Source organism: Rhinoderma darwinii, chromosome 4 (assembly GCF_050947455.1).
Source record: "Rhinoderma darwinii isolate aRhiDar2 chromosome 4, aRhiDar2.hap1, whole genome shotgun sequence".
Taxonomy (NCBI): domain Eukaryota; kingdom Metazoa; phylum Chordata; class Amphibia; order Anura; family Rhinodermatidae; genus Rhinoderma; species Rhinoderma darwinii.
Window position 1 is genome coordinate 332,493,447 of NC_134690.1, and position 26,150 is coordinate 332,519,596.

A 26,150-nucleotide genomic window follows, 5' to 3' on the forward strand; every position below is an offset into this window, starting at 1 on the left:
ATGAATTGCCTGTGGCAAGATTTTCTTGTCTCTTTGCCCAGCTATTTGGTTAGAAATTAATGTTCACTGCCTCCTAATCACTTTAGAATAAAATTAAAGACTTCTAAACCCAAATTAATCTCTACAAACCTGCGATGAGAATTTTTTTTTGTCAGTGCTGCCATTGTGTTACTTTGCCGCAATTTATGTTTGTTTTTATTTTTTTAGGGAACATTATATGTTATCATACATATACAATTACCAGTCTTGGACTTGTGTCACTTCTATTGTTTTGTAAATATTTGGCCTTGAAAACCATTAGTGTCACTTCCTCAGAGCAAATGGTCAATTAATTGGAGATCAGTAGTTGAAAAATATTTCTTATTCTTCTGGCAGAACCTTTAGAAACAAATTAAATAAAACTGTGTCATGTAAGATTTCAAATTACATCTTCTGTTTAATACAAAATATACTGCAGTCTTTTACTCTGAATTATGACTATTTTTTTTTGGCCAAAAAGAATGACACAACCATGTACAAAGAAGTTATTACTGCTCATTGAACTCTCCCCAAAACACTTATTAACCCCCTTAAGACATAGCCTGTTTTGGAATCCCCGGCGCAGCTCCATTTCTTTTTTGAATCAAGTAACTTTTTATTTGAACACAAAAGTTTTTACATTTCTCCACAATACATGCATGTACAGGTACAAAAAGTATGAGCAATACAAAGAAAATACATAACATATGTCCCCCTATCTCTTATCAACTCCACAGAAGCTAGATCCGAGCCGTCCAACCAGAGAGCCCACATCTCCTCGTATTTTTTTAAGTTTCATCTTTTCAAATAGATGGGTTTTTCCATGGATATGAGCCAGTTCACTTTAGCAACATACTCTACCCGTGTAGGTGGGAGCTCCTGCAACCATCTCTGAGCAATCAACTTCCTTGCCATATATAACAGGCGAGCTACAGCAGTTTTAAATGTATAAGAACCCGTCCACATAACCCAACACACACACGTATGGCGTCATTGTAAGATTAGCAGAATACACCACATTAATAATACTCACTACCTCCCTCCAGAAGGTTTCCAGATTTGGGTATGAACACATAATGTGAATGAGATCTGCATTGTCAATTTTGTATCTATTGAATATGGGATTATCCCTCAATCCAATGTCAAATAAAAACTGAGGTGTTTTATATACCCGGTGTAGAAGGTACAGGTGCGACAACCTATGTGCCTCACTCAGAGACAATCTAGGTGTGTATGCCACTATCTCCTGCCACTGCGCATCCTCTATAGGACCGATATCTCTTTCCCACTTTGCTTTAACACCAAGAGGAAGTTTAGAATGTTCTCTATCAGATAATTATACACAATCTAGATAAGCCCCTTAGATTTCACCGTGTCTCCAATGAAAGTGACAATTGGATTCTTAGTGAACGTGAGGGGAGTTCCTATATTGGCTTCTTTATCTAATGCATGTCTCATCTGTAAGTGTCACGATGCGGGGTGTGGACCCACTGGGCCGTACCGCGTAGCGGGATGGCGGCTGGCCAAACAGGTAAGTACAGAGTTCAATTAGTTCAGCAAGGGTACCTGAGGCAATCGTAGGCAGTAGCGAGGCAAGCACGTCCAGGACCAGGCAGCGGAAAGTCGTCAGGTGAGGCATAGCAGATCAAGCGTAGACTGTAGCACAGCACGGCAATAGCACAGCACGGCACTAGAACTAGGTAGCACGGAAACAGGATACAGGAGCAAGGTACACTGGGAAACTGGAAGACTGGGAGACCATAAGCATGACAAACGATGGGTAACAAACAACGCTCTGGCAAAGAGCAGGAGGACAGAGCCCTTTTTATAGCCCTGGGCATCCTGGGCTAGATTGCAGACTTCCTGCAAAAATGCCCGCCGGAGACACTCGAGGTCCGGAAGTGAGTGCCGGCGCCCCACAGGAGGACGATGCTGCAGCAAGGTAAGATGTCCATGGCCACGGCCGTCGAGGTTAACGACCGAACGACGGACCGTGGCCATAGACGTTACATATGGGACCAGAGCGGGAGAGAAACTTCCTCACGAGGACAGGAGCATCGATGTTCTCCTCTGGCTCCCAAGACCTCTCCTCTGGGCCGAACCCCCTCCAATCCACTAAATAAAATGTCCTTCCTCCCACCTTCTTGGTAGCCAGAATCTCTTTTACTTCGAAAGTCCCCGATGAGCCGCCAGGGGCCACTGTGGAGCTAGGAGTCCTGGAGTAGCAGTTCAGGACCACGGGTTTCAGCAAGCAGACGTGAAAGGAGTTAGGAATCCTGAGGGTAGGGGGGAGCTGCAGCTTGTAGGATATCGGGTTGATTTGTAGCAGGATTTCGAAGGGTCCGAGGAACCTAGGAGCAAATTTGCATGACGGAACCTTCAGCCGGATATTCCTAGAAGACAACCAAACTTTAGTCCCTGGAAGGAACTGCGGAGGCAACCGTCTTCTTGTATCTGCCTGTCTCTTCATGTGGTCCACCGCCAACAGGATAGAAGATCGGGTCTGTTGCCATATCTAATAACCACAAAGAAGAAACAAGAGCTTATAGCCAATAATATATAAAAGATATAAAGTTATTAACATATATGACAAACAAAGTTTAAAAAAATGAATGAAAGGACAAGACCATAGTATAAATATGGGAGCGATTACTGACACTTGCAATATAAAGTGATAGGTATCTGTGTTATCTGTTGCCATATCTGTAGAAAGTCCCTGAAGGTAGAATCGGCTGCAGGCACCTGGGACATAGTAGAAACAGGAAGAGGTATCCGAGGATGTTGGCCGTAGACGATGAAGAATGGACTGGAAGTGGTCGACTCACTGGTGTGGTTGTTATAAGAGAACTCTGCCCACGGGAGCAACTGCACCCAGTCATCATGGCGCCTGGAAACAAAGTGACGTAGATAGTTCTCCATAATCTGGTTAACTCTCCCGACTTGCCCATTGGACTTGGGATGATAGGCCGAAGAGAAGTCCAATTTTACACCGAGGAAGCCGCAGAGGGCTCCCCAAAACTTTGAGGTGAACTGGACCCCTCGGTCCGAGACAATATGCAGGGGCAAGCCGTGCAGACGGAAGACGTGTTGCATGAAGAGGTCAGCCAATCTTGTAGCAGACGGCAGGGCGGTCAAGGGAATGAAGTGAGCCATTTTGGAAAATCGATCCACCACCACCCAGATCACACTGCAACTCGCAGAAGAAGGAAGATCCGTGACAAAGTCCATAGCGACATGTTCTTAGTGAGGGTGGAGATAGGAGCAGTCAAAGATGAGAAGTTGGGGATGAACAGTCGGTAGAAGTTGGCGAATCCTAGGAAGCGTTGTATGGCCCTTAAGCCTTGGGGGCGTGGCCACTCCAGGACAGCCTTTACCTTCTGGGGTCCATCTTGAGGCCCTGATCAGAGGTAATATAGCCCAGGAAGGATAGCGACTTCTCAAAAACACACTTCTCCAACTTGGCATAAAGGCGATTCTCTCTTAGACGGAGCAACACCTGGCGGACATGACTCTGATGAGTTACTGGATCTGGGGAAAAAATCAAAATGTCATCGAGATACACCACAACACAAACATAAAGGAAATCACAAAAAATTTAATTGACAAATTCTTGAAATACTGCGGGGGCGTAACACAGGCCGAAGGGCATAACTAAGTATTCGTAGTGCCCATCACGAGTATTAAAGGCAGTCTTCCATTCGTCACCTCGACGAATGCGAATCAGATTGTAGGCCCCCCCCCCCGCAGGTCTATTTTAGAAAAAAAAATTGCCCCCCGTATGCGATCAAACAGTTTCGAAATCAAAGGTAGGGGGTATCTGTTCTTCACCGTGATCTGGTTTAGGCCTCGGTAGTCAATGCAAGGACTTAATGATCCATCTTTCTTTTTAACAAAGAAGAACCCCCGCTCCGGCCGGGGATGAGGATTTGCTAATGAAACCCCTCTCCAGGTTCTCCTTAATGTAGGCCGACATGGACTGGGTCTCTGGCAGGGAGAGAGGGTACACTCTACCACGAGGAGGAGACGATTCCGGTACCAGGTCAATCGGACAGTCATATGGCCGGTGTGGCGGCAAGGTCTCAGCCTCCTTTTTATTGAGGACATCGCAGAACATGGAGAAACAAGAAGGCAACCCTGTCAAAGACTGAAGAGGAGCAGGCTGTGGTGGCTGGATATGGCCCAGACAGCGGTCAAGACACTTCGGACCCCACTGGAGGACCTCTCCAGAGTTCCAATCCAGGATGGGGGCGTGCAGACGAAGCAAAGGCAAACCCAGCAGCACGGGGTTGACGGCCTTGTACAGGATGAACAGGGAGAGGAGTTCAGCATGAAGGGCTCCCACTTGGAGTCTCAATGGCTTGGTTACGGACACAACTGGGTCCGGCAATGGCAGTCCATCCACCGACGCAACGATCAGCGGCCTTTCAAGCGGGATAGTAGGCAACTGTAGGAGATCCACAAGGTCCTGGCAGACGAAGTTGGCTGCAGAGCCGGAATCCAGATATGCGGAGACCTGATGGGACCTCTCGCCAGCAATGATGGTTACGGGAATGAATAGTTTTGAAGAGAGTTCTTGATTCAATGTGTTGATGCCCAGCGTTGTCTCTCCAACCAAACCTAGGCGCTGGGTTTTTTTGTCTTGTGAGGACACAGACGCACTACATGGCCAGCAAGGCCGCAATATAAGCAAAGTCCAGAGGTGCGCCTGCGCTGTTTTTCCTGGACCGATAATTTTAGTCGGTCTACTTGCATCGGGACCTCGGGCAAAGCAATAGAAGCAGGCAAGAGGGGTTGCTGAAAGTTGGGAACCAGTCTAGGGCGCCGACGCTCCTGACGAACCTCGTGAGTTCTTTCCCTCAGCCTTATGTCTACCCGAGTGGCAAGCAGAATCAAGTCGTCCAAGGCAGAAGGCAGGTCTCGAGCAGCCAGTTCATCCTTGATCTCGGACGACAGGCCATGCCAATAGGATACCACGAAGGCCTCATTGTTCCAGGATAGCTCTCCTGCCAGAGTCCGGAACTGGATCATATACTCGCACACGGAGGTGTCCTCTTGGCGAAGGTTGAAGATGGCAGTGGCTGCCAATGAGACTCGCCCAGGCTCCTCAAAAACAGTTCGGAATATTCGTACGAACTCCTGGAAATCTCAGGTCTCGGGTCCCTGACGTTCCCAGATAGGATTAGCCCATGCCAGTGCCTTGCCAGTCAGGAGGGATATGATGAATGCGATCTTGGCTCCATCTGACGGAAATGCTCGAGAGTGCAGGGTAAAATGAATGCGGCAATGGTTCAGAAACCCCCGACAAGCACTGGCGTCTCTATCGAACCGAGAGGGCAATGGCAGCGAGAACCGAGGATCCGGACAGGAACTGCCAGGAGGAGTAACAGGAGGATCGGCTTGAAGGACTTGCATAGAGGCAGGAAGAGAAGCAACTAGCGTCCCTAGCTGCTGCCCAATAGAGTCCACTGCCACGAGGAGCTGATCCTGCCTAGCTCAGAGATCCAGCAGATCCGCCTGCATGGCTTGGGAGGGTGCCAAGCCCTTGAATTGACCAGCGGAGTCCATGGCCAGAGCGTACTGTCACGATTCTGGGTGTGGACTTACTGGGACGTACCGCGTAGTGGGATGGCGGCTGGCCAAACAGGTAAGTACAGAGTTCAATTAGTTCAGCGAAGGTACCTGAGGCAATCGTAGGCAGTAGCGAGGCAGGCACATCCAGGACCAGGCGGCGGGAAGTCGTCAGGTGATGCGTAGCAGATCAAGCATAGACTGTAGCACAGCACGGCAACAGCACAGCACGGCACTAGAACTAGGTAGCACGGAAACAGGTCACGGGATACAGGAGCAAGGTACACTGGGAAACTGGAAGACTGGGAGACCATAAGCACGACAAACGATGGGTAACAAACAACGCTCTGGCAAAGAGCAAGAGGACAAAGCCCTTTTTATAGCCCAGGTCATAGATTGCAGACTTCCTGCAAAAATGTGCGCACTGGCCCTTTGAGGCCGTGCACGCGCTTGCCCGCCGGAGACACTCGAGGTCCGGAAGTGAGTGCCGGCGCCTCAGAGGAGGACGATGCTGCAGCGAGGTAAGAAGTCCATGGCCACGGCCGTCGAGGTTAACGACCGAACGACGGACCGTGGCCATAGACGTTACAGTAAGTATTCAAAAAAGGAATCATTAGACAGAGCAAATTCAGATTGTAAATCAGAGAACAGTTTAAAAAAAACCTCCTTATAGACCTGCACCAACCACCAGATTCCCTTGTATTTCCATCTCCCAAATCCTACCAGGCTCGCAACCTCTGGTAAACATGGATTGTTCCATAGAGGAGTAATCTGTGTATGTCCTTAAATTCCCAGAAGGTCCTTCACCTTCCCCCATACTCTATGTATTTGGTATAATGTGAGCAATATCTTAGTATGTGTCTTAAATTTACCGACCTCTAGAGCTGCAAATAGCCTGTCACACTGCGTGTAATGTCTCATTATGCCTTGTAGACAATCTGGTTCTTCCAGTCCCCATCCCCTAAGATGCTGTAATTGTGCCGCTAGATAATAGAACCCCGGATTAGGGGCTGCCAAACCTCCTTCCATCTTTCTTCTCTGTAAGGTGCCTAGCTTTATGCGTACATGTCCCTTCCTCCATATAAGATCTCGAAACATCCGATTATAGAAAAAGAGTTGGGGTATCCAAACTGGTGAATTGTGCAGAAAGTATAACAGCTGAGGCATCCACACCATCTTAATGAGATTTGTACGTCCTATTAATGATATAGGTAACCCACACCAGGCCATTCGTTTATGTCTAAATTTAGTTATCAGGGGATCCAAATTTAGGCGTTCAAAATCTGTCAATACTATTGATATCCTTATCCCCAAATATTTAATAATGGTAGCGCATTGCTGTGGGATATGTTCCCTAGCTAAATCTAACAGGGGTTCATCTAGCGGGAGCAAGTCAGATTTAGTCCAATTAATGGTTAACCCAGAATATGATCCATATTTTCTGATGACACTAATTACGTTTTCCAAAGTTTGACCCATGTCGCCCAAGAAGAGGAGCATGTCGTCAGCATACAGGGCTATTCTTTCCTCTATCCTACCTCGTCGAAAAGCCACAATCCCCGGATGCTGTCGGATATGGCAATCGCAAATAACAACAGGGATAAAGGTCATCCCTGTCGAGTACCCCTACCCAGCGCAAACAGTTCAGTCAAAGCACCATTCATCCGTACTCGTGCCACAGGAGCCTTATATAAGAGACGAATAGAGGCTATGATTCTTTCCCCAAACCTTATTCACGCAGCTCCATTTCTCAAATCTGACGTGTGTTAATAATTTGGGAATGCTATAACTTATAAATTTTTTTGTTCGTGGTCAATTTTGTCCGATATGTTTTCTTGAAATTCCGGGAAGGTTCCCTTCTGGCCTGCAATTCTATATATTACATAAGCATTATACAATGCCATCTGTATAATGTGCATGGCCAGCTACTTGTACATCACCCTTCCCCACATTTACCCACATTTACCCATTTACCCACATTTCCACATTCTGCTCTACGGCTTCAGCACTTGATCCAGCAGGTCAACCCCTCCCATGTACTTATTATAGTTAGGGATGTTGCTATAGCCATGTATTGTGCTCAATATAAAGACATCCCTCTTGTCCTTATACTTGACACTATCACGAAGGGTCTGTGGACCCACTGGGCCGTACCGCCTTGGCGCTAAGGCAGCTGGCCAACAGGGAGCAGGTGAGAGTCTATAGTTCTATAGGTACTTGTGGCATCTCAGACAGCAGCAGGGCAAGCTCGACTGGGACTGGGTAGCAGGCGGACGTCAGGCGAGGTGAGGCAGGTCAGACATGGAAGCAGCATGGCACAACTTTGGCACAACTCGGTGCTAGACCAGGAATGTATGGAATGATAGGAACAGGAACTGGAACAGGTATAGGTACAGGGACTGGAACTGGACTGGAGCAGGTAACACACTAGGAGGCCATCACATAGACAAACTAGGGAAAACAGCAAAGCTCAGGCATCGAACTAGGGGGCTGGACCCCTCTTATAGCCCAGGGTACTCACGGGTCAAAGTTCATCCCCAATGTCCGGTGCGAGTGCTGCCCCTTTAAGAGCGGGAAATAGCGTGCGCACGCACCCTACGGATCCGGCTGAGGTGAGTGGACGCGAGCGCTGGTGTCTCCGGAGGAGGAGGCTGGGGCCAGCGCTTGCTGACTCGTGGCTGCTGCTGTCAGGGGAAGGTTGGAGCTGACGGACATTACAGACACACAATATATATTAGCCGCATACTGCCCTACTATGGCCATTTCGTAGTGTTTGCCCAAGTAGCAAACTGAAGAGGCCTCTGTATTTTTTATTACAGTGCTGCATGCCGCAGTACTTCTGGAAGCGTGGCGCTTGAATCGTGGGGTGCTGGTATAAGGTTTAAAAATAATCTATGTAGAGATGGTAACCCTAGTCCAGCAGTGTGTGCACCAAATCACACACTATTTTCCCAGTAATTCTCAGTAAGAGAGGGCATTCTGGAGGGTCAATGCTGGTGTCCTTCCTTTCCTATATCCTAAATATTGGGGTGTATCCTGATATAATCTCACGCAGTTTATACATCTTCACAGTTTTCCCTTTTATTCGGCAGGTACTGATGGAAATGAAGCCTCCCTTTAAAATATACCAGGGACTTATCTGTAGAAATGCACTTCTAGGTGGTGTATGCTTTGACAAACTTTGCACTGAAATGGTCTTTGAGGGGCCTAATTTTTAAACAAACAGTCAAAGTTGTCATAATGCAGGACTGAAGTATTCCCCCAAAACGGGCCCTAGACATGGCCATGTGGTACATTGGGGTGTGGTACAATATGTCCAGGATCCAGTAGTCCCTGATGGATGGCTTCTTGAAAAGTCCAATATTCAATATCAGGCCCCAGGATTTACCCATCTGCGCGGCATCTAAGGGTGGGCGGGGGGTCCACCTGTGAGTCCAGGCATAAAATGGTGCGGGGTTTTGGGTAATAAATAAAATCAATAGTGAAAAAGTGCTTAAAAAACCCCAACCTCTCTCATTGAGCCCTGCCATGTCAAAATTGACCCCTGAGCTGTCCGTGTACTCAGGCATCTGAGGCTCATAATTTTTAGAAGGGGGGTCCATATGGTGTTGCTTGTCTTGGAGGCTTCAATTGCGGTTGTCCTGGGGTGCCTTTATGGGGATACATGCTCATCGCTGGATGATTACGACGGCAAGAACGACGGAGCGTCATCATCACTTTCTGACTCCATGTCAGAGGCATAAAATGCATACACCTATTTGGCACTAAATGAACTCAGGGAAATTTTTATTAGTGAGTCAAAAATTACATTATATAATATGTATAATACATATAAAAAAAATTAGATCATTTTGTATAGACACTCAAAAATAGACAATTGTGTATAGACACCAAAAATTACATATATATATATACAAAACTTCATAAAAACGAGAAAGTTATTGAAAAATATACTCCCCTAACATCGATGATGCAAAACCTAACTGCGCTTTTTGACTTAGGATTAGTGTCAGGAAACTTTAACTACAGTAATTGACGCTAACTTCCCTGATGCTAAACCTAACAATGCTTTATATTAGTAAGTTCCCTGACACTAAACCTAACTACACTACCTTATGGTAAACCTAACTACGCTGTTTGACAGTAAGTTCCCTGATTCTACACCTACCGTGTTTCCCTGAAAGTAAGACAGTGTCTTACTTTCTTTTTATCCCCAAAAGCCCCACTATGTCTTACTTTCGGGGTATGTCTTATATTGGGAAAAAATTGTCGAATTTTTTTTTTTTCTTTTTTTTCACAAACTTTATTTAACTGTTTTATATTTTTTTTTTTTAGTCCCACCAGGGGACTTCACTATGCGATGTGCCGATCGCATATATAATGCTTTGGTATACTTAGTATACCGAAGCATTATTGCCTGTCAGTGTAAAACTGACAGGCAACCTATTAGGTCATGCCTCCGGCATCGCCTAACAGGCAGATGCTGAAGGCAGACCTGGGGGTCTTTGTTAGACCCCCGGCTGTCATGGAAACCCGACGGCGACCCGCGATTTGTTTGCGGGGGCGCCGATCGGGTGACAGAGGGAGCTCCCCCCTCTGTCAAACACATTAAATGCCGCTGTCACTATTGACAGCGGCATTTAATGGGTTAAACTGCCGGAATCGGCGCGCGCTTCGATTCCGGCAGTTGCAGCAGGAGCCAGGCTGTGTATAACAGCCGTGCTCCTGCCGCTGATCGCGTGGGTACAGTCTCAGTACCCGCGCCATCACAGGACGGATATATCCGTCCTCCTGCGCGAACTAGCAGCTGCTGAGGACGGATATATCCGTCCTTCGGCGTTAAGAGGGGGGCGGCGCAGAAGTGGGCAGGAGGCGGCAATACCCCCGTGTTTCCCCGAAAGTAAGACATATGTCTTACTTTCGGGGTACGGCTTATATTAGCCGACCCCCCTGAAACCCCCGATACGTCTTACAATCGGGGGTGTCTTACTATCGGGGAAACACGGTAACTACAGTACCTGACACTAAACCTAACTACGCTTATTGACAGTAAGTTCCCTAACTATGCTGTAGCGGATGCCTGTCTAAGCTAAGAAATAAAAACTATGAAAAAAATATTTTTATGTAAGGAAATAAAATAAAAAGCCTCCAAAAAAGGACCAAGAAAAAGTAGTCCGTGATCAAAAGTGTTGGGTACACAATGTAGTTAATTTGGGTAAAGAAGGGTATCGAAGTGGAATATTCAATACTCTGGCAAGGATCAAGAACACTAAATGGAGCTAAGTCACACATTTCTCTTAAACAACCACTCTGAATGAATCACAAACCCTATCTAAGACATTCAGAGCGAGTGGTAGCAGAAAAGCCAGCACAGGGCAAGAACAATTGCTACTATTGGTCAATCATCACTGACTAACCAATAGCAGTGATTGCCGAAGTAAGAGCACAGCGATTGGTCCCTGGGCGATCAGCTGTGTTAGGCTTCTGTCTAGGACAGCAGCCATCACAGCTCTATCATGATAAATGCGCTGATGGCCAGCGCTTGATACAGCACCATATTATAACGTCACTTTGTGCTAATTACCTTCTGCCTGGGACATACTATTGCGCAGGGCGGGAAGGGGTTAACAATAGTTTAGTTTTCACTTTATCACTTCTTTTGCACTTCTGAGCTAGGGTGGAAAGGAGGAGTACAAAGTATCAAATCCTATTGCAGACAGTGTTGAGTATCTATACTTACACCGCTGGTCATATTAAATAAATACTTTATGCTAAACCTACAGTATACACTGTGTTATCCAACCTACAAAAAATTAATGCTATCAAATGATTATAGAAAATTGAAAAATCTTTATTGAAATGACCAATAAAAGCTACATGACAATACAATTAAAATGAATCCACAGATCTACAGAAAAAAAGGAGAGCTCACTGTGTGACTCACAAGAGAAGTAATGATTAAATATGACCCCATTACTGCACAGACCTGCGTACAATAGGTAATGTGTAAATACCAAATGGTATGAAGAACTATACAATGCAAAGGGTGGTCAGTGCATAAATAAGAGCAAAAGTCAGTGAAACATTTAGACAAATGTAAATGGACATAACATACCCATGATAAATTTCCATGAGTACCAACACAGGGAGTGTCTACCCCAACACACATTTCGGTGCTAAATGCCTAGTATACACTGTTATGCCTAGACCAGTGTGTGAGGGCGGAGCGCATGACACAGGGATTCTTTCTTTAGTGTTCTTTGAATGCATGTGTCATGTAACAACCCTCAGGCACTGCACTTGTTCCTTTAACATTTTTTTATACAAATACTTTTTTTAAAGGTTTTATTTTTGCAGTTTTAAACAAAACAGAAATAGGACCAAAATATGGCCAACTTGCAGTTACAACAAACATTTAGTCAAAAATCCATCGAATGCAGATATAAGTCTGATTGTAAACAATACACAATTGCACCCAGTTGAATAAAGGTTGACATAACTATAGGGTAAAGTTCACACTTGCATTGTATAATTCATTACTCTAAACCGTTATAGGTAATGGACCACACCATGACCGCTGTTGTGTTTATGAAGAAAGTAACATAGTAGATGGTGTTTATTGCTATCCAATTGGGCATTGGATTGAAACCACTGGACATACTGATGAAATGAAGCACACCACAGACTTCTACTTCCACATTGCAGAAAATCAGGCCATGCATTTCTCCAGGTAAAAAATAAATAAAAGGTCTGCTTTTTTCCCCCTGGAATAGGGCCATTCTTGTACTTGGGCTGTGTCTGGTAATGTAGCACAGCCCCATTTATGCGAATGAAAATGAGCTGCAATACCAATCACAGCCTATGGACAAGCGTGGCACTGTTTGAGGAAAAAGAATATCTAATCCTGGACAACCTCTTTAGTGTTCCAGTGTTCGAATATTGAGAGTTTCCTTTTCTGTATGCTGCTGTTGTAGTTCTTAAATAAAATGAAAGTTATATTTAAAAGTAAATGATTTTTTCTTGTTTCATGAAAATGAGACTTAAAGAGGACCTGTTACTAGGTTATATCAGTTGAACTGGTTTACTGACCTGAATAGCGCTGTCTCCCTGATTTCAGCGCTGTTTTTTCTTCCTGGACCCCCCCCCCACCGTTCCAAAGATATGGACTGTTGTGTTGGCTCCCTATATGCTCATTTGCTGTAGTTAGCCAACAGGGAATGAACTACCCTCAAGCTGCCTTGCGCTGATTGGTCAGCATCAGAGGCGGGGAAGCTAGCTCCACCCCGTTGGCTACCTAAAGCAAATTAGCATATAGGGAGCCAACACAACAGTGGGCTATATCTCTGGAATGGTGGAGGGGGGGGGGGGGTTCTGGAAATAAAATAGACCAGTTTAACTTATATTACCTAGTGACAGGTCGCTTTATTCACTATATTCTGAAAAGTTATACAAATTTCTATTTAACTTGTAAAGTACATTCTTGTATGTGAAGTTGTCCTGACATGCAGTACCCCTGCTCACACAGGTGTACATCTTTTTAAGTGTATAAAATCTCTCTCTTCTGAGCAGGACCAACTCAGGACAGACTCTCTCAGTATAAGGCCCCATGCACAGGAATGTAAAAACGCCCATAATTACGGCCCGTAATTACGGGCCCATAGACTTCTATTGGCCACGAGTACCTTCCCGTTTGCTTACGGGAAGGTGCCCGGGTCGTTGAAAAATATGGAAAATGTCTTATTTCAGGCCGTAATTACGGCACAGGCAGGCCCATAGAAGTCTATGGGGCTCCCGTAATTACGGGTGGCTACGTGTGTGCACTCATAATTACGGGAGAGTTGCTAAGCGACGTCAGGGGATAGTCACTGTCCAGGGTGCTGAAAGAGTTAACTGATCGGCAGTAACTCTTTCAGCACCCGGGACAGTGACTGCCGCTGGAGTTAATAGTATTAAAAGTTAACTTACCCAGAACTCCCTGCTTCTTCCTCCAGTCCGGCCTCCCAGGATGACGTTTCATCCCATGTGACAGCTGCAGCCAATCACAGGCTGCAGTGGTCAAATGGACTGCCGCGTCAACCAGGGAGGTCGGACTGGATGTCAAAAGAGGAACGCGTCACCAAGACAACAGCCGGGGTACGTATGAACTTTTTTTTACTTTCAATCGCTACGGAAACTCTACCCGAAAGGGCTGCCCCTTCTCTCTATCCAGCACTGATAGAGAGAAGGGGTTGCCGATTAGTGCAGAGAAAACGGGTCCGTAAATACGGGTGGAATACTGGTGACAACGGACCCATATTTACGGGCACAGGTCCGTAAATACTGGTGGAATACGGGTCGAATACGTGTGACAAAGGACCTGTATTTACGCCAGTATTTACAGGAGGAAAAAAATACGTTTGTGTGCATGGGGCCTTAGGCATCATGCACAAGACCGTTTCTGTTTTACGGACCCCAAAACACAGGTCCTATTGGCTTTCATGTGCTGTCCGTTTTTATTTTTGTGGACCCATACATTAGAATGGGTGAGACAGAACGCAAACATGGATAAGAATAGGACATGTTCTATAATTTAGCGGAATGGACACACGGATCCGCAAAAAAATGGATGTGTGCATGGCCCCATAGAAATTAATGGTTCACTATGCAAACGGATAGGACCCTGAAGAGAATAACAGTCATGGGAATGAGCCCTTAGGCTGGATTCACACACATCGTTTTTGCTGCATCTTTGATGGTGTTTTTCACTGCTGTTTTTGTTTTTGGGTTTTTCAGGTGCAAAACGCTGCAGCCAGATTTTACTTTAAAATGCACGTACAAAACGACACCAAATAAAAAACGGCACCAAAGCACTTGTAAAAAGGCTTGTTTTTACAAGCATTTTTAAATGCCAGATAAAAAACAACCTGTGTGAAGAAGGCCTAAAGGAAAATGTTCTTGTTCATTGACAGCAGGCAGAGATCCTTGAAATGGTAAGGAATTAGGCTACTGCTGTACTGTGACTTTTGGTGTAGTAGAAGAGCGGGTTACCATGACAGTCTTCCAACCTCACTGCTTCCTATGTGAAAAAAAGTTGCAGGCAACTTGCGACAATCGCAATAATTCGGAATTCGGAATTTTACAGCAACTGTCAAGCAACCAAAAATCGCATTGAAGCGCTTTATTAACCCTTCAGTGACCAGCCTATATTAGGCCTTAAAGAGGCTCTGTCACCAGTTTATAAGTGCCCTATCTCCTACCTAATCTGATAGGCGCTGTAATGTAGATAACAATATATATATATTTTGCTTAAAAAACTTTTATTTTTGACCGAGTTTTGATGATTTTTAGTTTTATGCTAATTTGTTTAAAATGCCCAACTGGGCGTTTTTTTTTTACTTTTGACCAAGTGGGCATTGTAAAGAGAAGTGTATGACGCTGACCAATCAGCATCATACACTTCTCTTTATTCATTTCCAGCTGTACTCACAGCACAGCATGATCTCGCGAGATAATGCTGTGCTGTCACTTACTCCCAGAGTAACCTTACTGGAGTGTCGGGAGAATGACCAGACATCACCTCCAGCCAGAGGCCCCAGACCCTTCTGTGCCTCATTCCTTGCACTGCCTGCACAGATGGCATCCCTGTAATAACATACAAATACACATGTACATTTTAGACTGGATGCCTATAAACTACAAGTTAAGCATACAAATGATTTGCAGGCAGTTTGCGGGTATATTAGTGTCTTGATAAAATATCTATGCATTTTGTTTCTGAAAACTAGAATACTGCCCAATATCTGGCTTGGAAGTTGTCCTCAGCAATTGGAGCACGTTACGATCAAGATGAAACATGAATTAGGAGTGACCGCTGTCCTGAACTTCCAGACAGAGTGGGATGTTATCCAGAATTCCAAAGGCTGCAATAAGTATTCTGAGCCTATGAACCCAGACACCATGTTCAGGCTATATAATGAAGCTGGACTGACATATATATGGATTCCTACACCTGATATGAGCACAGAAGGTATCTGTCCAGGTTTCATCATTATCATCTAAAGTGTACCACCAGTTTCAGCTAAAAATTTTAAGAAGGCACATCTTAAAGGAGTTGGCCAGTCCCAAAAAATGGTTATCCTCAGGATAGGCCATTAATATCTGATCGGTCGGAGTCCGACTCCCGACACCCCTGCCAATCAGCTATTTTGAAGGGGCCACGGCGCTCGTACAATCACTGCCTCCCCTTCATTTCCTTTACCTCTCACACTGTGAATCGGCGACACACTTTTAGTGGTGGATCACAGTATTACAGCCTTCTCTCGATTAAGTGAATGGGAGAGGGCTGTAATACTGTGAACCGCCGCTACATGTGTGTGTCGGCGATTCAATGTGTGAGCATTAAAGGAAATGAAGTCGAAGCAGCGCTCATACGAGCACCACAACCCCTTCAAATCAGCAGATCGGCAGGGGTGCCGGGAGTCGGGCCCCAACCGACTGAGGATAGGCTATCAATTTTTTGGGACTGGACAACCCCTTTAGCTCACAGCTGTAAATCTTCCATATACTTTATTAGCAGCAGTAGTGTGGGTAAAGAAGACCATACACATAAGGATAATTGTTTAAGCATACCTCTAGTTACAGAAAACTTAGGGACATATCAGAAGTTTTCATCAATGGGGGTCTGGGTACTGTGCTACAATGAAGCTGCTGAAGCACTCTTTTAGAGTACATAGAAGCTTCAGCTCTCATCAGCTTTTTCCAGAAGACCTGAAGAATTGCAGTAAAACTGAGAGAGGTCAACAGTAATGCAAGCTGCTATGGGCCCTATGAGGGCTCTGGGCTCTGAGATCCCCACCAATAAAGACTCCTGATATGTCTATATTATATATCAGAGGCTTTCTTTAACTTGAAGTACGCTTAAAGAAGAAGACTGGAAAATACAATTCTTAATAATTGTTGTCCAGTATATTTGACTAAAATTATTTGTTTTTACTAATGGAAATTTGTTTTATTGGTTGTAATGGATTGTAGGCTCACTTAAACTTTTCTTGGTTGATACTTAATAAATTCAATGTTGATAGTGTTTAAATACCAAATTTATAAAGAAATTAATTTGCAGAGATCCACATAAATGATTAGTAGTCAAGATTGGAACCATTTTCCAAAAAGTAAATTTTGCAGATCATGGCAGATATCTTGCAATGTATGGCCCTTTAATGACCAACATCCCAATAGTAAAAGATATCAGAATTCTGCTTAGATCAAGGAAAATTTGACCCCAGTATGGCCAGTTTTAATTCCACTGGTAAAAACTCAACATTCAACAATATGATGTCACGAGCATACTTGTTGGATATTTGACAAAAGCGTTGACAAAATTCAGCATTATTTGGAAACAGGTTAGGTGTTAAACTTGATCTCATACCATGTGGGATACGGTCCACCTTGAAGTATTCCCCCAAGGTGACTAGGTGTAGATATACGGTGATGGCTCGCTTCGATTCCATCTCCCATTTCCTTTTCACATGATCAGCAGATGGAACACTGGGAAAGGATGCATCTCCAGAAATGCCTTGTATGATTCGCACACCGTCATCGTCCGTGTACATAAACACTGCGGGTGATGTATCCATAATAAAGCTTGTGCTCAATGGCAGTCGCTGTCCGTGCAACGTGGATGAGACCCACAATACCAAAAACAAATAGTTTCCACAGCACTGGACTGCAGGTGGGTGCACGCCTCAATTGGACCTGGTCCACGGTCCTCAATATCAGGCAGACAAAAAATGGACAGAGGCAGCACTTTATTAACCCGTGCGACGTTTCAGTCCAACAGGACTTTTTTCAAGCCTAAAAAACACACATCAGGCCATAAGTATATAAAGGCTCACAAAGCCCAATCAAGATAAAACAGTGATTAAGACATGATACAATATAAAACAGACTGGACAAAGGAAAAAATGCAATGTGAAGTTACAGACATTAATGCCAGTGACAATGTAAACATACATAGTGGTGATTAACCCCTTAACGCACCTTGACGTAACTGTACGTCGAGGTGAGCAGTAAGTTTGCGCACCTTGACGTGCAGTTATGTCTGTGCTTTGACAGTTAACCGCCACGCGGCGCTACACCGCAGCTGCGGTTAACTGTGCAGGGTGTCTGCCCTGCATTCCCCATTGCCGATCAGCGGCCCATCGCCGCTGATTTCGGCAGTTAACCCCTTAATTGCGGCGTTCGATTTTGAACGCCACAATTAAGGTGTTTAGCGCCGATCGGCAGCCCCCACGTGAGATCACGGGGGCTGGCGATGGTACAATGGCTTCCGGGCTGCCATGTACAGAAGCCTATGAGGACCAGCCGGAGGGTGGTCGTCGTAGGCTTCCTGTCAGTGTGACTGTGACGTCACACTGACAGTTGGAATGCATAACACTACGTGTGTAGTGTAATGTATTCCAGCAGCGATCAGAGCTGCAAGTCTAAGTGTCCCCTAGTGGGACAAGTGAAAAAAGTAAAAAAAAGAATAAAAATGTTTTAAAAAAAGTGTAAAAATCAAATTTATAAGTGATATAAACAAGAACTGCTTTTTTTTCCCTATAATAAGTCTTTTTTTATAGGAAAAAAATGAACATTTAAAAAAAAATACACATATTTGGTATCACTGCGTTCGTAGCGACCCCAACTATAAAACTATAATATTATTTTTCCCGGACTGTGAACACCGCAAAAAAATAAACGAAAAAAAATGCCAGAATCACTATTTTTTGGTCACCACCCCTCCCAAAATATGCAATAAAAAGTGATCAAAAAGTCACATGTACGCCAAAATAGTACCGATACAAACTACAAACCGTCCCGCAAAAAACAAGCCCTTACACAGCTTTTTTGACTGAAAAAAAAAAAAGTTACGGCTATCAGAATATGGTGACACAAAGAAAAATTTTTTTTCTAAATAAGTTATTTTATTGCACAAACGCTGCAAAACATAAAAAAACCTATATACATATGGTATCGCCGTAATCGTACCGACCTGCAGAATAAAGTATAATGGTCATTTATAGGCCAGGGTAAACGCCGTCAAAAATAAATAAAAATCATTGTCAGAATTTATGGTTTTTGGTCACATGGCTTGCCGAAAAATGGCATAAAAAGTGATCAACAAAATCGCATATACCCCAAAATGGTACCAATGAAAATTACAGATTGTCCCGCAACAAATAAGCCCTCACGCAGCTCCGGTGGTGAAAAAATAAAAAAAGTTCGGGCTCCCAGATTATGGCGATGCAAAATGTGCAGAGCGTTCCAAAAGCGGATAGGATCGGGTGCAATTTATAAGTGCCACAAAGGCCACATATCTGTGGATTATTATTTATTTACCCCATTATTATACCCTCTTATTATGCCCCTGATGTACTCTGCCCAGTCTACATTTGCCCCCACATTATAAACTGAAATACCAGCAAAACGCCAGAGCTACTACCAAGCAAAATATGCGCTCCAAAAGCCAAATGGTGTCCCTCCCTTCTGAGCCCTACAGCGTGTCCAAACAGCCGTTTATGTCCACCGATATGGCATCGCCATACCCGGGAGAACCCGGTTAATATTTTATGTGGTATTTCTGGCACAAACTGGGCACAACATATAGTGCACTAAAATGGCACATCAGTGGAAAATTGTAATTTTCACTCTGCACCATCCGCTGCGCATTAAACCCTTCGAGCACCACGACTTAATAGCATGTCGTGGTGTGGGATATATGGAGCGTCTCACGCGCTGAGCCCGCGCCATACGCTGCGGGTGTCAGCTGTGTATTACAGCTGATACCCGGGACTAACGGACAGAAACAGCGATCACGCTGTTACAGGAGCCTGTAAAAATCACAATATACTGCAATACATTAGTATTGCAGTGTATTCTACCAGTGATCTAACGATTGCTGGTTCAAGTCTCCTAGGGGGACTAATAAAATATGTAAAAACAAAAGTAAATAGTTATTATTAGTGGAAATTTTTTTATAAATATTTAAAGTCCAAAAAGAAACCCTTTTCACATTTTTTCTCTAAAGTAATGTAAAAAAATAAAAAAAATACACAAAATTGGTATCGCTGCGTCCGTAAAAGTCCAAGCTATTACAATATACCATTATTTAACTCACACGGTGAAGGCCGTGAAAAATAAAGAATTTTAAACTGCAAAATCTCAGTTTTTTGGTCACCGTGGCTCTACCAAAAAATGTAATAAAAAGTGCTCAAAAAGTCTTATGTACCAAAAAATGGTACCAATAAAACTACAGCTCGTCCCGCAAAAAATAAGCCCTCACACCACTCTATTGACGGAAAAATAAAAAAGTTGTGGCTCTCGGAAAGCGGGGAGGAAAAAAGCAAAACATGGATCAGTTCGGAAAGGGTTAATTACTTTCTAATGAAAAACCATTTATGACCACGTGGGATATTTCCGTACTCGGGAGAAATTGCTTTACAAATGTTGGGCGGCATTTTCTCCTTTATCCTTTGTGAGATTGAAAAAATTCAACATTTTAGTGGAAATAATGTTGATATTAATTTTCACAGCCTAATACTAATAAATTCTGCAAAAGACGTGTGGGGCCTAAATGCTCACTATACCCCTAGATAGATTCCTTAAGTGGTGTAGTTTCCCAAATGGGGTTACTTTTGGGAGGCTTCCACTGTTTCGGTCTCTCAGTGGCTTTGCAAATTCGACATGACACCCAAAAACTATTCCAGCTAAATTTGTGCTCCAAAAGCCAAATAGCGCTCCTTCCCTTCTAAGCCCCGGTGTGGGTCCAAACAGCAGTTTATTACCACATGTGGGGTATTTACGTAATCAGGAGAACTTGTTTTACAAATGTTGGGGTGCTTTTTCTCCTTTATTCCTTGTAAAAATTAAGTTAAAAGTTAAAAGTTCTTACAGAAAAAAAGTAGATTTTTACCTTTACAGACTAATTCCAATGAATTCAGCAAAACAACTGTGGGGTCAAAATGCTAACTTTACCCCTAGAAAAATTCCTTGAGGGGTGTAGTTTCCAAAATGGGGTCACTATTGGGGGTTTCCACGGTTTTCATCCCTCCAGTGCATTGCAAACGCGACACGGCACTGAAAACTATTCCAGCAAAATCAGAAATCCAAAATCCAAATGGTGCTCCTTCTCTTCTGAGGCCTGCTGTGGGTCCAAACAACAGTTTATTACCACATATGGGCAGGGACTCCTAGCATCGTACATATGTATGATGCTAGGAGCCCGGCTCCCTGCACTGAGTTCGGTCCGGGACTTGCGGCCGAAATACGTCCGTCAATTACGGACATAATTAGTGTGTGTGCACATACCCTAAGGGGTTAAGGGACTGAAACAAAGAAAAGACAGTCCTGGTATAAAAAAAAGTGTTAATAGTATAATGACTCACCCAGTTGTATATAATAATTGAAATAATTCCAACCTGTCATTTACACAAACCGGAAAGGACGAATTCCTCTTGGTTTCAGATGTCCATGTGTGAATACAGTGTATTTCACACACGTGTATTGGAACTGCAATCCCCGCCTGCAGTACATCGCAAAATCGCGCGAGATTGCAAGTAGTTCCCGTGCATGCACACTGAATCGCACACATCGTGGCGGCCATCTTGGAAAAAACTGCTCTACTAGTTCCATGAATGGGCAGTGTAAAATTCACTGTGCGGCGGCCATCTTACATCCTAGAAAGACTGCTCTACTAGTTCCATGCATGGGCAGTGTAAAAGTCTGAAAATGTAAGCACAATACTCCCTTGATGCAGGCTTTATCTAGACAAAGAGGCACAGAAGGTGAATGATGTATATGTAAACTTTCCAGCTGTAAATTCTATAATAGCTCTACATTCTATAATTATAATCTTTACTTACATATACAGACAGTATCAGACATTACATAGTGAGAAAACTAATTAACAATTCAAAGAAGGGAAGTGAGGACCCGCTCACAAGAGCTTACAATCTATGAGGAAATACGAAAGACACAAAATGTAAAAAGTGCGTGTTTTGGTCCAGCCATTTTTTTTTATAAACAGAGTACACGTAAAGCTGCATGAGCCGGTCACCAGCCAGTATCTGTGTATGACGGACATGAAGCATTAGGGTGCAAGAATCGTGGAGGATCCTGCTCATTCTGGCAAATTCTATTTGAAATGGTAGCTTCATTTCAGATTTTTATTTTATGTGAAAATGTATGCGGTTCTACTTGTACCTTTTTCAAAAATTTATCAACATTGTTTTTTTCTATAGACCTTACTTTTAGGCCTAAGGGTATGTTCACACGGGCTATTTTCAGCCGTTTTTTTGGGCCGTAAAAGCCCCGAAAAATGGCTAAAAATGCAGGGGCTGAACCCCTGCAAACATCTGCCCATTGATTAAAAATGTCCGCGTAAAATAACGCCTCATAAAAAGAAGTGCATTTCACTTCTTGTGCTGTTTTTGGAGCAGTTTTTCATTGACTCAATAGAAAAACAGCTCCAAAAACGGCCATAAAAAATGCTGCAAAAAACACAAGTTGCTTAAAAAATGGCTGAAAATCAAGAGTTGTTTACCCTTGAAAACAGCTCCGTATTTTCAGACGTTTTTTGTTAAGCGTGTGAACATACCCTTATTCACACAAACAGTTCTGATTTGTGTCTGCAGAAAAATGAGCCGTTTTTTCATACATAAGACCTGTTGCGTCAGTGAGGTTACCGTGTGTCATCCGATTATCTCGTCCGTGTTTCTCCTCTGCAGACACTTTCTGGTTTCACTTGATTTTTTTCTCTGCACTTCTTTAGCAACTGATGCGTGAAAAACGGACAGCACGTGAATGTCCACACAAAGAAAAGCGAGGCAGCACATCCATAAAAGTGGGAATTTATTCACCCAATGCGACTTTTCAATCCAGTAGACCTTTCTCAAACATGTACAACCACATACAATGATAGGTATATAAGGACTCAGAGTCAAAAGCAATTACAAAGTGATTAAAATAAATGTGCAAAAAATTACAGCAAACATATTCAGACAAAATGTAAATACATTAGAAGTGACACAATATTTCATTTAGGGGACAAATATCAAAATGTACTGTCCAACACACATGTTAAAGCACCAATTAACCATCCCTAATCAATAAACCGCTAGCCACTACGCATGTCAGGAACTCTATCCAATTGAAAGACCGCTAACAGCAAAGTAAAACCATAAACCGCGCATGCGCTGGCACTGTCAATGTCAATGATAGACATCCAGCTTCTAACAAACAAAATAAATAAGCACATGCACACTAGGGATGCGGAAAGCGGGCTCCATCTTACAAGAGGGAAACAAGCCCACATTAACATAAAACTGTCACAGCACACGCACGCGCATGCGCAAACTCTGCAGTGCGTTCGCCATCTTAGGAAAGAGCATAAGCCCATACTACTAAATGAACCAGAACAATGTAATCTGAATGGCTCAAAACCAGCCTGCAAAAATGAAGCAATAACACTCAAGCTGGCTGTGTAATCATAATTAAGGCTCAAAATAGGAGGACAATTTTGGTTATAGTATTTTGCTGTATAAAGTAAGTTTACGTATACTAGTGCATTGGGTATTAGAATCGCAAGTATTTATTTAAAAAAAATATATATTTTTATCTTTTCTGTCATCACTTCCTCGGTTTAGCTCTATTGCATTCCTATAGGTGAAGTATCGCAAGTTAGTCCTGCTTGATAAGTGACAGTGCAATGAGCAAGATAAAGTCATTATAAGTTAGTTACATGAGTGCTTTGTGTTATACTCCGTTGTTAAATATGGGAATTATTTGCATTATTTATGTTTGTTTCTTGTATTCTAAACTAGTAATAAAATGTGCAATATAGATTTGTATAGTTTTATAGGCGCGCGTGTGTGGTTAGCTTATGGGGGGCCCAGGCACATTCTTTGCACAGGGGCCCTCTGCAGTTTGTGTCCGCCACTGAAACCAGCACATGAATATAAATCAATATAATAAATGATTGGTAGCTCACCAAATTGAGAAATGGTCATCAGATTTCCAGCTTTGGGACCACTTCCAAATTCATATACACACGTGTAGAAAAGTTAAGATCAATTTCATGTAAAATAATTCCTTACCATATAGCAATCTATTGTGTCCTATAAGGCGATTGGCCTGAAAAGCGCAACCCTATTGAGCTAGCCCTTAGTGAGTTTGCTTTAAAACAATGGATAAATGTCCAATTTGACAATGCAATGTGCCCAATATATGATCCTGACGCAGGAATTAGCTAGTATGGTTCTTAGGCTGGTAGCCGTCATATGATTGTGAACCTGGTGTTCAGTTTCAGTGATACTATGACAAGATGTCATATCAGCACAATTGTATCTGTAGCTAACAGCAGGGAAGTTACATACGGGACCCATAAACAACATATAGCTCCTAAGCTGCAGGTTGATAAACACTGATTACAGTTTTTGGCTGTCAAACAGAAAAATATAAAACAAATCAATTAGTAAATGCCTAAACTCCTTTTTGTATCCCCTCTACATTTTATAGTTGTTGGGTACAGCAATGCATCACTTAGTTGACCCCTTCAACAGGGGTTCAAAATTAGTTTTTTAAGTTTATATGGACTTGTTTTTATTATTAATTCCATATTCCAAATTATTCATCATACTTCCATATTTATATGCAAGGTCTAAATTCAGTTAAAATAGATTGGTACTAAATTTATTAGCCATAATATACATGCTTGAACTTCTATTATAAAATACTGTATTTTATTGCTATTTTCTATAGGCAGAATCCGGATGCTTCCACAAGCTGTACATCTCTTGTTTGGACTTTTGGAAAATGGCCACACGGTCTATGTTCACTGCAATGCTGGAGTTGGTAGATCTACAGCTGCAGTCTGTGGTTTTCTAATGTATGTGATTGGTTGGAGCCTCCGAAAAGTGCAGTACTTCCTAGCATCAAGAAGACCGGCTGTGTACATTGATGAGGAAGCTATGATGCGTGCTGAGGGAGATTTCCATCAAAAGTTTGGTCAGCTCCGTTCTACTGTGTGTAGGATTTAGTTCAGGGTAGTCTACAATTTTAAATTTTTTTGACATACACAAAGCTGAATGGTAAAATAAAAGACACTTAGAAGTAGACACTTGCCAGATTGTGAAATGCCACCCACACTTGTCACTCATGGGTGCCTTTGTGCAATTTTGCATCAAACGTGAAATTGTTTGTAATAAAATGAATAAAAGTTAATGCGTCTTGCTAAAAGTTTGACCCAAGCAGAGCCTTAGACTCAAATCCTAAAAATAAAATGTAAAGGTTTGCAGAGTTCATACGTGCCACTTATGCATATGTCTACATTCACATACTGTATCTTTACAAAACCACCAAAACTAAAGAGAATAAATAATCCCTGTGATTTGAGTCAAAGAGTCACCACGTCACCACGTAACTACTCATTCTTCTCGCCCCTTTAGAAAATAAAAAAGAAAACTATATGTGACAATCGGGGAGCACATTCTCTCTAATTGGTAAGGGGTGATATGAGACTGCTGGCATCACTGGAAGAGTTTACAGGTGGAGAGATAGCAGTAAAAGGCTGTGATCTTTCTTCTTGCTCTCACAATCAGCTCCCCCCTCCCCTACACAAACAGAATCGGGAAGGGCTGGAAAGAAAGTGGTGCGCACCGTTAGTTCCTGTGAGAAGGAGGAGGTACGTTTCAGATCCGTTGAGAGTCTGCCAGTAAGGAGAGCAGGAACTTGCTGCAGAGAGCTAAAACAAAAAATTAGATACAGCTGAGAGCCCCTCTTCTGGAGGGATTGCACTTCGTAAAAACTACCAGCCAGAGGCCGATGTAGCAATACAAGAAAGGAAGCCGGCCGGTTTATACAGAACCAGCAGAGGAAACATTCAGAGGGAGTACTGGAATACGTTGACTGGACAGAGAATAGAAGCAAAAGTCCATAGAGAATTTGTAAATAAAGAGCCCCTGGGGTGGAATAAGTGAAGAGTCACCATCACCATATCCAAGTGAAATACTGTGCTGCATTATAACAGGACTGAGATAGTAAACAATACCACAGCTCCGTAAGATTTATAACAGAAGTCTAATTCATCATACTGCTGTTCCAAATCATTTGCAACTTCTGCGAAGGTAAAGTTATAAGAATCGTTCTCAGTCTCCACCTCCATTATTACGCATATTGCAACTTGGCGCTGGTTGGCAGATAGATGCAGATATGATGGAAGAAATAACATCATCCTCCAGCCCAACACATACAATGATACCGATGGGAGCCCTATTGAATCATCTACTGAAGTTTAATCGATCAAATATGCTGTTGGAAGATTAAAGGGAGAGACTCGGGGGGGGGGGGTCTTGGCGCACATCTAAAAGCGGAATTGTCTTAAGAGTACACTAGAGGGTGAAGCCAGAAAGACAGTGTTGTTGCAACGAGTAAGAAACAGGAGGGCATTTGACCACATTTCGTGCGTCCTAGAGGACATGTATAGCAATATGTCATCACAGGGCATGTTATGGAAGAGATTCTTTGTCCAGCATCAGAAACAGGAGGAAATG

General features: G+C 43.3%; 1 protein-coding gene across 1 annotated transcript in view; it reads left to right on the top strand.

The window, feature by feature from the left end:
- The window catches only part of EPM2A (EPM2A glucan phosphatase, laforin), a 159,730-nt gene extending 133,790 nt beyond the window's left edge, over nt 1-25,940 (top strand). Inside the window, exons 3-5 of the mRNA XM_075862833.1 lie at nt 12,142-12,316; nt 15,351-15,592; nt 24,361-25,940. Of these exons, the coding sequence (XP_075718948.1) occupies nt 12,142-12,316; nt 15,351-15,592; nt 24,361-24,638 (695 nt within the window). The 3' untranslated portion in view covers nt 24,639-25,940. The remainder of the gene's footprint in view (nt 1-12,141; nt 12,317-15,350; nt 15,593-24,360) is intronic.
- Nucleotides 25,941-26,150: the final 210 nt, after the last annotated feature.